Source organism: Hyperoodon ampullatus (genome assembly GCF_949752795.1).
Source record: "Hyperoodon ampullatus genome assembly, chromosome: 9".
Classification (NCBI taxonomy): Eukaryota; Metazoa; Chordata; class Mammalia; order Artiodactyla; family Ziphiidae; genus Hyperoodon; species Hyperoodon ampullatus.
The window spans coordinates 84,861,935-84,877,946 of record NC_136922.1 but is presented as its reverse complement, the minus strand read 5'-3'; the positions used below and the strand labels follow the sequence as shown (position 1 = coordinate 84,877,946).

Below are 16,012 nucleotides of genomic sequence, written 5' to 3'. Positions count from 1 at the left end.
TAAAGTCTTCTAGAGAGGACAAGGCTGCAGAAAGGTGAGATGAGATGAGAGGCAATGACAACTCAAAATTGCCTCAATGACACTGGTTTTATAATTTTTTCATATCTTTTTATTTATTTTTATTTTTTGGCTGTGCCACGCGGAATTCAGGAACTTAGCTCCCCGACCAGGATCAAACCCACACCCCCTGCAGTGGAAGCACGGAGTCTTAACCACTGGACCGTCAGGGAAGTCCCAAATTTTTTCATGTCTTGATCACAGAGACAATACAGGAATACAGGGCCAGAGAAAAAGTAGGAGAAAGAACGATGTGTAATTCAATTCCAAGATAAAAGCATCATTAACAAAATTTCTAAGTGTTTATATACACATACCCACCCACTTAAATTGTGGGAAAAGTCTGGCGATTGTTTTTTCCCCCAGAAACAATAACTAAATGAACACTTCCTTGTGTTATTAGTTTTATCACATCATTTTGAATAACTGCACATAAGTCCATAATATGGATGCACATTCCATAATTTAATCAATTGCCTACTGCTAGATATTTATGTGAATGTTAATAGTCCAGTATAATACTTCTGGTACTATAAATAATGCCAAAGGAATAACTCTTAAACTGTCAGGCACCTCCCTAATTATTCCTTAGAATAAATTCATAGAAGTGGAATGGCTGTGTCATAGGTCAGCAAAGCACTATTCCTGTTTCCCATTTCCCTTTCCCAAGGCAACCCAGACAGAACCCAGACAGAACCCAGACAGAACACGCCTTGCCTCGTGGACTCTATTTGTGGATAAACCCGTTGATTTAGGTGCTCCTTCCCAGGTACCCACTGGTATCTCCATGCTTATAATTATACTTGCAATTACTTACTTGCTCATCCAAAACCCCACTAGACCACACATTTTTGTTTTCTCCCCCAATGCACCTGATGTTTGTTACTGTAAAATGAATAAATTAGAGAACATTTTAATGCTTTTTCCTCAGTCAAAAGACGCAACAGGCTTACTGCTGAGAAAAATGGTTTTTCCGATGTGAGTACACTTACAGGGACCTGCTGGAAAAGATTCACTGCCATCCACTTGAGATCTGGCTCTCTGAACTTGATGCAGAAGCAAGAGGCATGGGAAGTAAGCCTTCTCAACTTCCAGGCCCAGAGCTGGAGGAGGGGAGTCAGGGGCAGCTGAGGAGATAACATATGCATGAGGGAGTTTACAAGAAATGTAGATGCCAAGAGTCTTACAAATGAAAGGAAGCTACGAAGGAGACTTCCCCTTCACAAGTAGCTATAAAATTCTGTGCACTGATGTATCGGTGATTAATTATTTGAACTACAGTCCTCTGGAGAGACTTCCAAGGATTAGAGCAAAAGTAGGATAGGGATATCTGTGATAGACACTCAGCTCTCCGACCCACTCAGCCCCCTGACACCACAGATGAGGCAAATCAAGCAAGCACAGGAACCCTTAAGATGGTAGAGGCTACTCAGAAGGAATTCAGTTCAAAAGCCACGAACGCAGGTATGAGGAAGGGGAAAGAGGAGTCACAGGGAAGGAATACAGAACTATTCAATGGGCTGGGTGAGGAACAAGTATGGCTGGCAGGGAAGGCACAGCTAGGACCGAAATCCAAAGAGATCTAAAGCTTATCCATTCCGTGCCTTAGTCTCTATTACCTTTTACACATGGTTACAATTCCAACTATTAAATTACTAATGTGCCGTAAAAAGGACACACATTTTGATTTTTTCTTAAAAAACAAAAACAAAACAAAACAGTGGTAAAGAATTGTTTAGGGCAGTGGTTCTCAAATTTTCATGCGCATTAGAACAACCTGAAGGACGCAGGAAAAGAGACTGCTGGGACTCAACCCCAGTTTCTGATTCGGTAGGTCTGGGGCAGCGGAGATGTGGGGACACCTGAGGACTCACATGTCTAACAAGTTCCCAGGTGAAAGTGACGTTGTTGGTCTGAGGACCATCCTATGGGAACCAGTGGTTTAGGGAGTCAAGTTATGAGACATTCAAAAATGTCAAGGGTCAAATGTTATCACTTTATTTTTATAACTTATTTGGGATTAAAATTATGTTCCCAGTATGATAATCTTCAAATGTATTTTGAAATACGTTGGAAATATTTTGAAACCTCAAATACTTAGGGCTTGTGTGAGAGGAACTAGAGCCTTTTAGCCGAGAACAGTGAGATGGTAGAGAACAGACAAGGTGCTGTGGACAAAGGGTCACAGCTGGGTGGAGAAGGGGGACCAAGTTAATTAGGAAGGTTAGTCTAGAACAACTTCCCCTGAAAGAACACAACGAGTGCAGATTAATAATTACAGGAAAGACTGGGCAAGGAGGACTTCTTATTGTGAGTTCATTATTTGACCATGACCTATAGAGCTACCCACATCTTGTGTACAACACAGGAGCTAAAGCTAATGGGTTCTGGCTTTACCCCAAACCCCTCACAGTAGTCATCAAGACGAGCCTCCCAGTTTGAGTTGTATCAGATGGAACTGGGAGTGGGGAGGAAAGACAGGATGAAGAGTGAACAGAGCCTCTTAATATCCTGAAAGAGAAAACTATTTGGAAATGGAGATATTATACAGCTCTCCAGAAGTGGCCATTTGTGCTGCCTTAAATGCAGATTGATTACTGCTATTTGGATGTTGAGTGCATCATCTCTTCTGAAGAAAGGGAAAAGCTAAATTTCCCCACATTCAGCTGTATCGTCAAATCACTTCCCCACACCAGCTCTTTTAATGCATTTTCCTGTTATCACATCCACTTGCAGGAGCTGATGTACCCTACTCCCCAGCAGTGAAACGCCCCCCAATACTGACACGTGCTGAATCTCATTAGCAACCTCTGGCCGTGCCACCAGGGCAAGGGCAAGCCCCAAATCTAGCGGGGAGTGCACTTCCAGGGTTAAGGAAGAAAAGAAGCCATTAGGATACTGAACAGAAAGACCAGGCTCCTTTCTCAGGCTGGCCTCCCATTTGTACCAGCATGATGTAACACAGCCAGGTGAAGAGGGCAGCAGATAATTCACCCAACTCCAGCTTTCTATAATGCCTGGCCTACAAAAATCCAACCGCACTCTGGCGCTACAGGAATTCAACAGTGAAGGAAAGAGAAAAACTTCAAATCAAAGCTCTGTTTTTAACAGTATTCAGTAGGATCTAGTTTTATGCAAAGAGAATTTTCACTTGGTTCAGGTCATTAGATTGAAAGTGAGAAATCTTGGTTTATTAAAGCTGTACCATTAAACTATTGAGAAGAACAGAGGCTGGATGGAAGAGATGAATTTCAGGGAGATGCCCTCATGGGAAAATTTAATAGAAGTGAAGGGATGGAATAAAAAAGATATAAGGCAGGCAGTGTTCATGATGCAGAGGGGGAAAAAGAGGAGGGGCTGAGAAAACAGGTAAGAAAAGAGAATAGGAAAAATAGCAACACCCAGAGGCCCTATTCAAGTTATTCAGCGTGTGTCCCTCTGAGACTGCATGCTTTGTAAGGCTTGAGTCTGTTGTCTTTTTTCTTCACCACCTGGGACCCAGGGTGCACTAAAGAGAACTGGAATGAAAAGGAATGAATGCAAAGCCATCACATGCAAGAGAAAACCAGCCTTGAACAACTGTTCCCATTAGAGGAATGATTTGTTTTCTTGGAGAACTGGTTAACTCTAACTGGTCTATACATTGTGATAGGATATATTAGTTTCAAATTTTCAAAACACAGACCCAACCTCAACACCAGTTTTGTCACCGGATTGGTAGGAAGATGAAACCTGCTTCACACCAAGGCATTTCACAAGTCAGAACAGTGTCAAGCCAGTAATGCTGACCTCTTCCAATTAAAGCAACAGAGAGCAAAAAAAATGCTGGTAAGTCTTCACGTTTCATTCATAAACAGCATTGTAAATGCCAGTTAAATTGAAGGCACGGATAGGAAAGACCCTATAAAAAAAAGTTTTGTATTTTTTTATGCACAAGTCATTTTTTTCCTCCATCTATTAAAATATTGTGGGAAAATTCCGAAAAAAAAAAAAAAGTGGAGCTGCTCTGGCTCAATCAGGAGTGGGAAATCAAGCATACCTCTCTCCCAGTGGTATTTTAAAAATGCAAAATACATTTACAGGTCACTGCTACCAGAGCATGGAAGTCAGTAAGCCCAATGCAGATCCAGTAACTGCAACAACAAGAGAGGTTTGTACTTGAAACAGTTTCCCTCTTAATAATGACTACAGGTATTGGCCTAGGGAAGAGTTACCAACAAGTTTATAGCCTTCTGATCAAAGTCTGTGATGGAAATGCCAACACAGATTTCCTAGAGGTACAAGCAGAGAGAATTCTACAATAGGGAGGGCGCTGTCAACCAAGTTGGGTAAAAGCAAAAGAAATCTGATAGGATTTTAATGAAGGGCTGGCGTTTACAGGGTTTGGAGATTGGAGATGCAAAAGTCAGCAGACAGGAGCACTAGTTGTTTTTGCTTTTAAAGAAAAGGGAAGTTGCAAGGTTCACTCAATCAGAAACAGGAGGTCCCTGCAGGGTCAGGGAGGACTCGGAGCGCAGGCAGAGCTGAGCCAGGGCAGGCTCACGCTTGCCTCTCCAAGAGGGAGGACAACACCACAGTTTCCTTAATCTGCAGTGTGCGTGGCAAGAAAGAGAACACACAGGAAAAGAGACAGCCTGCCCTTTTCTCTTCTCCTGAGATAACCCTAACCTCATTCTGTACGTCCAGAATGAATCTAGATTCATTTAAATCTGCTCAGACCCTAGGTTGTTCAATACAACTGCTTTCCCACTGTCTAGCCGGGGCGTAAATTTCTTTTCTGAATATATACATTCTATCTTGAAATCACAAAATCTTAGAATTAAAGGGTACCTTAAAGGAATAAAGCCCAACTTCTGAACTAACAACTCCTGTATTTTCCTGCAATGAATCACAGACTAATGGTTTCTAGGAAACCTTCAAATATTACATTTTAATATAAAGTAGCTTTAGGTGAATGCAGACAGATGATATCCTACAGGTCGGGATGTCCAAGGGAAACAGGGCACACAGCCAGGCTTTGATTCCAAGCATTACCAGCTTATCTTTAGTGTCTATAATGAGCTCAACAAAAGCCCACCAGGAAGACCTGTAGAATGCTAGGGGAATTCACATTCTGTACTGTTTAAAATCAAACAGGATGTGTTATATCAAATACACAGAGTTTGAGAGACTGTGTAATACCGTAGAAAATAAGAAGGGTCCCCATAATGGCTCAGGATCTTGGAAATACCTCAGAAGAATATGAGATTCTCTGTAGGAGTCAAAGCCCCGCCTTAAGCTTAGAACACTCATCAAGACAGACAAAGCAGCCGGCCCGCTGGCTGAGAAACACTGAAGTCAAACAAGAATGGGAAATGTTGGGAAGTCAATATGGGGGTGAAAAATTAGAACGGTGCAGAAAAGAAATGCGACATACTGCCAAAGGAGTCCACGTGATGCCCCTAAAAGGGGGGGACCAAGTTCAGGAGTGTCATCAGAAAGTGTGGGTCAGCTGTACCTAAGTTCTTTTTACTACGAATATGGAGGACACACTGGAGCTCTCAGAAGACTGGGACACAAGCAAGGGCTTTTCAATGGAGCCCACAGAGAAGCAAGGCTCAAAAATACACACAAAAGTGCCATCGCTTTATTTTGCCAGGACACAAGGTAAGGAGGGAAGAGGCAGCTGATGATAGACAAGTGAACTAGAAAGGAAGGCCGCCTGTCGGGAATTAGGGGTTCATTTATCCTTTAAACAAGAAAGATGTGGCTTCCTCTAGATGCGCCATGTGTTTGAGGCACGTAGAGGGTTTCCCAAAAGCAGACAGGCATCCGAATGAAGGCACTGAGAAGGGTCAGGCACACGAAACAGAGCTGCTGAGGGGGGTATGATGAGCTCCTTTCTGGCGGGCAGGTGGATACGCCTGAAAGCATAGGCAGCTGCAAACTGGCATTCGTCTTCCTCTTCTGTCTCACCCGGTCTCCCAACGCATGCCTAACACGTCATTCCCTGAGCTCCCATCAGATGATCTGAGAAAGGTTGGCAGATCATACCCCCTTGCAGAGGAAGCAGCAGCTGCAGAGCCCTGAGAAAGCTCATCAACTCCCGCGCAGGCAGCTGGCTGACCCGAAAAGACAGAGTTAACAGGCTGCCCTTTCCCCAAAGCTTACAACGTTCTCTTAAAGGATTAATGGCCAACCAGTGCTCCGGAAAGCAAAGTCAATGGCAGAGCACTGGGCACCACAGCCGAGATCACTAGTGATAACCAGAGAGAACAACAGGCATCCAGGGGACAGGGACAAAGAAGTCTCTTGGAATCGCCATCCCTGTGGGCAGGGACTCAAGAGGATGCTGGCCTTGCCATGTTACGTTCACCCACTTATCACTGACCAAAAGAGTTCCAGGATGAGTGACTTGCCAGGAACACAGCAGATGTTATTAATTTGGCCTTTGCTAAAGCATTAGATACAGCACCTCAAGAAATTTTACTTGGGAAATTAATTCAAATTGGTTTGGTTCAGTACACAATCACTGGAGTTTAAAAAGTGGCTGAAGGATGATAAACAAAAGACAGTTAAGTGACAGTACAAGCGGTGAAAGACTTGGGGTCAACAGCAAAGCCATTCTTGTTTAGGGGTTCTATTCAGGGCCAAGGAAAGGAGTAAACAACTTGCTAATGAGATCTGCAGAGGACACTCAGCTGGGAGGTGGAGGGACCGCATGGACAGGGGCATAATAATTACAGGGCCGACTGGAAAAAAATATAGCTCATCCATCTAGAGGAAAACAACCCTAAACTCAGATCATATTCGCTGGACAGGTAGGATAAGGGGCAGAAGCAGCATGTAAAAACACAGGGAAGGCTTCCCTGGTGGCGCAGTGGTTAAGAATCTGCCTGCCAATGCAGGGGACACACATTGATCCGGGAAGATCCCACATGCCACGGAGCAACTAAGCCCGTGTGCCACAACTACTGAGGCTGCGCTCTAGAGCCTGCAAGCCACAACTACTGAGCCCACGTGCCACAACTACTGAAGCCCGCGCACCTAGAGTCCGTGCTCCGCAGCAAGAGAAGCCCCTGCTTGCCGCAACTAGAGAAAGCCTGAGCGCAGCAACGAAGACCCAACGCAGCCATACATATATATATATATACATACATAAATAATTTTAAAAAAAACCACAGGCAATGTCTCATAGGGGCCAGAGTGCTTCAAACCGAAGGCAACCTAAAATAAAGCAGTGTCAGAGAAGAGGTGCTCTTGCAGTGAGGTCGACTATCATCTTCCCAAAAATGGGGGTGCATTCTGCACTGAAAATAGTCTTCAATGGCTATAAGGCCACCATTCGTATCTGGCAGATGTTCTGGTCTTTCTCGCTGGGGTTGGCATCAGGCTTGTGGACAGCACCGCTCCCAAGGAGGACTCATTCGCAGGTCATGCGGGCCACTTCTCCTAAAGCTTTCTAAGATGTGTACTGCCTCATGGCAACGCCGCAATGACTCACTGGCCAAGGGAAGTGCTTAATTTCTCTCCGTTTACTCTACCTGCAGCAGTGCAATGACTTTGGAGCCAGTTTTTCCACCATCCATCTGAAAGCAGTGGCTCGACACAATTATCTCTAGGCAACTCACTGCTTTAACAGGCAAGTGTCTTGTTACATTCTATCAGCTCCAAATGAGTACCAGACTAAAAAGGCTGTTTTCTTTTTAAAACCTAAAAAATGTCACCTATCTCTGCCTCCTCGTTAAACACTGTAGCACAACAGCGTAATAAGAGAGCCTCGTGTGGCCTCACTTTCCAGAGCAGCTAGGCAAATTATTTTCACGCTTACCTGCCTGTCAGAGTTAAACATTCACCAGTGGCAGAGTGAACCCAGGGCAGAAAATGGGACTCTAGATCCCACTGTATTGCTAAGTGCTCCTGCTACACTGGGAATACATAACCGCTTCTCCAAGTTGCCACCAGATCAGACTGAGCATGCCCAGAACGAACCTCCCCACCCCCCACCCCCCAAATCCCACCTAAAGAACAGTCTAATCATTGCCCATTTCCTAGAATACCAAGATCATCAAATAGTAGTCAGAGATGTGAAGCTACATTTCCCACTATGGGTTCTTTCAGCCCAGTTGGCTTAGTGATAATATAGGCAGGGAGAAAAGAATAAGGAAGTGAGAAAGGATTGAAGAGAAACACCAGTTATGGACTATACATCATATTATTTTACACTAGACATGAATGAGCTTCAAGCAACCAAAGTACTGAACTTTGTGCTGAAGACTTAGGTCCTAGGCAGGTCCTACTGGGAAAAGTGAACAGGAAAGAATCCAAAAAGCCACAGCAACCTGACAGACTGCTTTCTTAGCTGACATTCTGTGTGACATTCTACAGATGCCCTATCCATCAGGATGTGACATGATGTTAGAGGTAAATGTCACATATCAGGGCAACGGTCTGGGCCAAAGAGCAAGAGAAGTGATCTCAATGACAAAGTCTAAAGTACAGACAGCATGTGCTCAAACTCATTCCTCCTCTAACCGTGGAGCATAAGCTGGCAATTACCAAACTTCTAGAACAAACTAAGTCCTAGGTCACAGAAAAACGTCTGCATGAGGCAAACGCCTGCAATCACTTTGAAACAATGGATACATTTTGGTTGAGCCCAGCAGTCCGCTAAGCTCTCCGAGTCAGAACAGCGATCATCACTGAGTTCTGGCTCTGTTTCCCGGGAAGGCTGGAGGAATCGCTTCGTTCCCAGCACTGCCCAGTGACAGAAGGCCCCGTGAGAAAGAGCCTTGAGGAACTCCTGGTAAGAAATACTGCTGAGCAGCACGCATGTCCTTGGGGCAACCAGCCATGGGGATGAAGGACAAAAGGAAAATGTCACAGGGCTTCTCACAAACGCTCTCCTTCCAGCTGTCAGAAGTGTGAAACGCAAACTCATTTCCTAACAAATGTTTTCATTTCCTTTGTACATGACAAAAGGTCTAGAGGTGACAAATGGGAGGGGCCGGGCAGCAGAGGCCTCTGGAGGGAAGAACCCGAGGCAAACGTCCTGCACAGTAAGCAGGGCTCCACTGTTTGTCCCAGGGAAGGAAAGGATGGTGGAGATAAAAATATTCCACGTAGAAGTTTCTCATCTGTCGTTCATTTTACGGCATCTACTAGGAAGATCGTATCTAATATATGCCTAAATTTTGCACATTTAAAAATATACAGGCCCAAGAGTGTTTAACCAAGGTTAGATTGCGAGTTTGAAGTGAGGTCCCTTTTCTTTTGATGGGGAAAAGCTGGAATAATAAAAGAATACAAGCTTTCTCAGCATGTTGTTTTCTGTCGCATTCTGCTCAGGGATGGGCAGGACAGTGGGAAAGAAAAAAGTGGGGCCCTGGGACCCAAGGCGTTCACTTTAATTTAAATTATGCATCTCACCTGGCCTCGGCGGCGAGCAGTTCATCATAGTGAGAGGACCGCTGATCGTCATCCTGCCGGTATCTGATCACCGTGGCCAGACCTTTGCTGACAAGGGCCTCGGCAATGTTTCTGCAACAGAAAAGATAGGTCAGTGAGCACTCGAGGTGCATGTGGGGCTCAGTCAACAGCAATAATAAGTTAGCACCTGGAGGTCTTAACGCATCCTGGCAGAGGGAGGGAGAAGCCAAGGATTTCAAGCCCAATGAGTTGCTAAGCTAGAAATCCAAATAAAAAGGAGGAATAACCAAGTCCCCTGGCTCAGCATTTTTCTGGTTAGTACAGTCAGATGCTATATCAATCCATACATAAAACCTGGCAGAAAATATCTGTAAAAAGCCCACATTACGCAGGGCTATTTACAGAATGTTATAAACAAGCCATTACCCTCAAGAAAAGTCTGCTCTAAAATACCAGGCACGCAGATAAAAAAAAAAAACAAAGCACATAAAAGCATGACCTAAATTTCTCAAAATTTCTAGCCTATACTGGAACTAGAAAATACCGTGTTCCAGTTTGGCAATGTTGGGAACACTGGTTTCACGTAACACTCAAAGTGCGTCTCTTCTCATCAGAACTCCCAAAACACTGGCTCTCCCCTGAACCCAAAGGGGGCTTGGAGGAGGTGAGGCTAGGAAGGAATTGGCGGGGGGGTGCAGGCATTGGGGTGGAATGAAAGATCTTTTAAAAAAATTGCATGAGTCCTGGAAACAAAGTAAAAAGTATAAACCCTGTGTTGACCAGCTTTGGAACAATACTCCCAACAGTCTTCTTAGGACCACAGAATATTCAGATTAGAATCCTGCTTCAAAAAAATTTCTCCAACGTGCTGAATCTTTTCTTCACTAGAATAAGAAAGCGGGGCCACTGTGAGTGGCTTCCGTCTACTCAGAAGAGTACACTGGAAATGGCGCTCAGACAACTAACGAAGCGATTTCCATGGTTCCCCCCGCCCCAAAGTGGAAAAGGACATTTGATGGGCAGAAATGAAACTGCGAAAACAAATTTTCAAAAGTTACCTGTAGCCAAGTACTGCAAAACAAGAGGCATAATGTCACTGGGGGAGAGCGGCGGTTATGTCTTTCTTTGTGTCTGTCGTAATTACACCAAAGGCCCCACTCAGACCATCTGGTGAGCTGCCCTTTAGGGAGGAGGGACGGTAAGCAATAGGCTACTGTACCATATGCTACGATTTAGTGTCGCTGGGGAATGCAGCTAACTCTAGTGGTTCTTAGACTCTCAGACTGCGGGGATGCAGTGAGCCGGGCTAAGCGGTCTACAGGCATGTTTAAGCCACTTAAGGGTTCTCTTCATCAAAACCCAGGGATTTACTTTAAAAAAGGGGAGGGGGGATATGTGCGGGTAGATAAAGGAGGAAAAGATGCTGTGGCTGATTCTCTTCTCATTATGTGCCCCTCTGCTGCCTGCTTATCTACTGCCAGCACGATATTAATATCTCCAAACTGCCACGGAATTAGCACTTCTCAAAATCCACTCCCACAAAGAGGCTGCTTTGCTGGCCACCCTGTCTCCTGAGTCACTGCATAAGCGTGCTGGCAAACGCTGTCATTATCACAGAGCTGGGTTTGGCAGCGTGGAGAATGCCAGCAGCCCCAAATCAGCAGCTGTAGATGATGCTGTATGGGGAGAATTTAACTAAGGGTGTCACCAAAGGCCTGAAAGGGCAGGAGAGAGGCTCCGCCCACCAAGAGGTCAGAGAGAAGATGGGGACAAGCCCACCTGTGACAAGTTGAGATGGCTTAGTGATTGGAAATGCCAGAAGAACAAAGACACGTTTGGTACTAGTGCCTTTGGAATAACGGTGCATTGACATTTTACAGTCAACACGTGGGGTCTGGAGGAGAAAGTTGGAATGACAGGGCAGAAGAGGGAGAATTCACACAAATAAGCTTCTATATGAAAAGCTAGAGAATACTAAGCAAAATAGCACAAATGTTTAACGATCCACCCTGGTTAATTCTGCTCCAGTCAATTCACAGTATTTTTTTTTTTTTTTGCGGTACGTGGGCCTCTCACTGCTGTGGCCTCTCCCGTTGTGCAGCACAGGCTCCGGACGCGCAGGCTCAGCGGCCATGGCTCACGGGCCCAGCTGCTCCGCGGCCTGTGGGATCTTCCTGGACCAGGGCACGAACCCATGTCCCCTGCATCGGCAGGCAGACTCTCAACCACTGCGCCACCAGGGAAGCCCCACAGTATTGAACTGAGTTCCTGTGTGACCAGCAGAGAACCAAGGGCACAACCCTTCCCTCTCCTGCAGGGTTCTCGCCCTCCGGATCCTGCCAGCAAATGTCTACAAACCAGTTAGAGCCGCAGATTCTACACTCCACAGCCTGCCCACCACCTTCCCTCCCTTCTCTCCAAAGCTTCAGTGTGAGCCATATTCCCTTAGCTTCTTTTCCCTAAATACAGACTTCTCCTGGAAGAATGGTTGTGATGCTAGTACTCAGCAGCATGGAGAGTAAAAACACAGGAAACAGTGACAGACATTATTATGGGGCCCCTCCTATGAGCCAGGCATGTGAGAATCACACCACATGTATTTTCTTCTTGGTGCGTGCTCCCCTGTGACATCACAGCATATTACAATTAATTCATCATCTATCTTCCGATTTGAAATTACGAAGTCTAAGAGGGCAAGGGCCGTGTCTTTCTTGCTCTGTACCCAAGTATGAGAAAAACATCTGATCATTTTGGAAATACAGCACTGGAACATTATTTCTGATCCTAAGCATTTATTAGCCAAGCTTGCCCAGCATAGAATTAAGGACAAAAGCTTTCTACATGCCTTCCCAGCTTTTGTTATTCTCCTCTCCATTATCTAACACTTGTATTTAAAGAGAATGAAAGGGGGCTTCCCTGGTGGCACAGTGGTTAAGAATCCTCCTGCCAACGCAGGGGATACGGATTCAAGCCCTGGTCCGGGAAGATCCCACATGCCGTGGAGCAACTAAGCCCGTGTGCCACAACTACTGAACCTGCACTCTAGAGCCCGCAAGCCACAACTACTGAACCCACGTGCCACAACTACTGAAGCCCACGTGCCTAGAGTCCGTGCTCCGCAGCAAGAGAAGCCCCCGCTCGCCACAACTAGAGAAAGCCCGCGCACAGCAACAAAGACCTGATGCAGCCAAAAATAAAATAAATTTTAAAAAAAGAGAGAGAATGAAAGGGAGACAACAAAAATGGAATTAGCCTAGATCCATGTACTTGACTCTCTCATTCATTTCTTTTGGCCACTAATGAAAGGCCAGGAGATCTCCCCCGGCCAAAGATGGCTCGGAACTCAACACCAGTGTATTCATTAGTTGCCCAGTAAGAAAAGAGAACATTAAATTATGTGCCATGACATTATGCTGCTTTAGATAAATTTATAAGTTCTGCTTTCTTGAGTGTATCAGTAATTCTACTCTAATTATACATGTCTGGCTTGAATGGATAATTCACAATCAGCATACAAAAAGGGACCGACCTAACAGCCTTGGAGTGGAGGTCTAACAGGAAATCATCTCTCTCTGTATCAGCTAGAAACACAAAGAGAATTAGTGCTGGGATTCAAATGCTTCTTCAAACTCAAGGAGAATTTTAGGTTATATGAGAAGTGAACTGTTTCCACTAGTCAAGATCAGATGTTCCTGATAAAAACACAAGCAACGTGGGTCTTTGTAAGCTTTCTCAAAAGATCTCCAAGTAGTTGACATCCTCCCCGCCCACTCATTTCCATAGCAAGCAGGTTGCAAAAAGTTCATGCTTTCTCATAAGATACCTTTGAAACCACGGGGTAGTATACTCTGCCAACCTGGAGAAAAGGTGTTCTGTGCCCATATATGAGAATAAGATTAACGTAGATTTCAGTCACAGTAGGCTGTAATTATCTGATCATACCTTTTGCCTGCCTTCCCCATCCCTACGCCCCAAACCCGAGATTGGAAGTAATAATCAATACATGGATAGATCAGATAACTGACTAAAATTACCTAGATTACTTAAAAGTGTGGGAGAGGAGGGGAGGGGATAGTTTTAAAACAATCTTACAGAAAAATTGCACATACAGTAACAAAGAACATGCCAACCTTTGATTCGTTTGAGAGTAAATGACCTGTTATACCACCATCCCCAAAACCTTTAGTGTGCATTTCCTACAAACCAGGACATCTTCCGACATAATCAGAAAATAGACTTGAGCCAGGATATCAGTATGGACACAGTACTGCCATCTAACCCACAACCCTACTCAAATGTTGCCAACTGTTCCAATAGAGAACTTAGGGGAAACCAAATCTAGCTCAGAATCAGATGTTGCATTTTGTTGTCCTGTCTCCTCGGCCTGGAACGGTCTACCATGATTAGTCTACCACGACCTTGAAACTTTTCAAGAGTATAGGCCAGTAATTTTGGCCTGTCTGATGTCTCTATGATCAGAGGCAACTTATGTGTCTTCGGCAGGAATGTCACAGAAGTGATGCTGTGCTGTTCCCATGGCTTCCTTTGAAATGATGTGTAATTTACAGATAATGTTCATTTTGATCACGTGATTCAGGCAGTGTCTACCAGGCTTCTCCACTGTAAAGTTACTTTCTTCCTTTTTATAATAGATACTGAAAAGAGACACTTTGAACTATGTAATTTTCATCAAACTCCCAAGTTATTCATTTATTGATTTGTATAGGTATACGGCCATGAAATATCTTATTTAAAGGGTCATATAATCCACTACCATCATTTTTAATTCTGATGCTGAAATTTTTCCCAATTTGGCCAGTGGGAGCCAAGTCAAGCTGGCTCCTGTGTCCTGTCATTCTCTGAGCACTTCCTTGCTTTCGGGCACAATGCATTCCAGGCTTATCTTCCACTGTTTTCTGCAGCTCTGAAATTAGTCATTTATCCAAGTAGTCCACATTTACATTTTTATCTCCATACATTTATTTCTATATCTATAACTACCGAAAACCATGTGTGGCAGTCATGAAAACGTGCCTCTCGGATCTCTGACTGCAGGAAGCATAACTGACTGACAGCCCAGCTGCTATGCTCTGAAACCCATCACTGTTTCCGCCAAGGCTATGCTTCCCACCAGCTGCTTCTAGCCAATGACTGGGTGCAGTGGAAATACTAAGGCAGGCCTATTGCTGAGAGACCTGGGACTCCTCTGACAGGCAGCTTTGGCTTTGAGGACTCCTTATCACCTTTGCTGAAACTCTTACAACTGCCCACAGCCCCAGCTTAGGTTTTTCCAATTCAACCTTCCATCCCTCCCTTTTCCACAGAGGTTAGGCATTCACAGCCTCCTCCAGCTCCCTTCCCATTTCCCCTTAATTTTCCCTAATTAACCTCTTGTCTGTTTAATCCTGTCTTGGCATCAGTTTTTTGGAGAACCTGAACCAACATACCATGAGTTCACAAAGGTACTAAAACCCCATTCCAACACTACAGGGCTGATGTAGTTTTCTTCCTTTCCACATTTATACATCCCTTCTGACAGTGGGAAACCTGCCTTCCATTATCCTTAATTCTTTTCCTTACATGAGTAATCTTCTCTACATACACACATACAGTGTCTCACACATTCTTTGATTTCTACAGTTTGGTCCTAACAGTAGAGCTAATTTATAGGGTATACGCTACTTGTCAAGAGAACCTGGGGTAAATGGATAAGAATATTTCAAGGGTGGACATAAGGCATAACACCGGAACACACACACACACACACACACACACACACACTTCATTCTCCATCTGAGTAAGGATAACAGATAACTCTCAATGGCTCTGGCTCATAGATCTCTAGCTATTTGAACTAAACATTTCCCACTTAAACACCATCAACATTTTATCAGTCACTGAAGTAGATGTCCATGGAGATTACAAAGCAGAGTATTTCCTTAAGGCAAACAAACGCGTGGACACATATTCAGAATAAAGTAAGCCCATAAAGAAATGCCTTTACACTATATTTGAGTCAAGGCTAAAGGAAATGGTTGGAAGATAGTTAACAGCTCAATTCAATTATAACAGTCACATCATCTCTAGCAGAGGCACCTATCTCACGTGTGAGCACACATGCACACACATACACGCATTCCCCAAGACTTCTCTACAATAACTTCAAGGCCCCGTGGGTCAAATTTCATAAGCTGAGCACAAAATGTACCCCATGGCTATTCACTGTGCAAACATGATCCAACAAGACATCAGGCATGTAGCCAGGGCCTCTGTCACCCATGACCCTCAAAGACTCCAGTATCTTATGCTGGGAAACTGCTTCTGCTTTGTTTCCACATTGGCTGGACCTTCAAGACAAGGACAGCCTTCCTCAAAAGTGCTGAGATGGAGAGCTCTGGCTGACAGGGTTCCCATACTAATTTCTAACGTATCAGATGGCTCATCTCATGTCTCGGCTATATAGGAATCTGCTTCTGTGGGGCTGAACCACAGGGAACCTATGCGGGGCTGATGTCTTTCTTTGCAAATAAGTTAGAGACAAGGAAGA

General features: G+C 44.5%; 1 protein-coding gene across 1 annotated transcript in view; it reads right to left on the bottom strand.

Annotated features, from left to right (window-relative positions):
• The window catches only part of SND1 (staphylococcal nuclease and tudor domain containing 1), a 424,144-nt gene that overhangs the window by 178,004 nt on the left and 230,128 nt on the right, over positions 1–16,012 (bottom strand). The window contains exon 13 of the mRNA XM_079711118.1: positions 9,466–9,576. Coding sequence (XP_079567244.1) covers positions 9,466–9,576 — 111 coding nt within the window. The remainder of the gene's footprint in view (positions 1–9,465; positions 9,577–16,012) is intronic.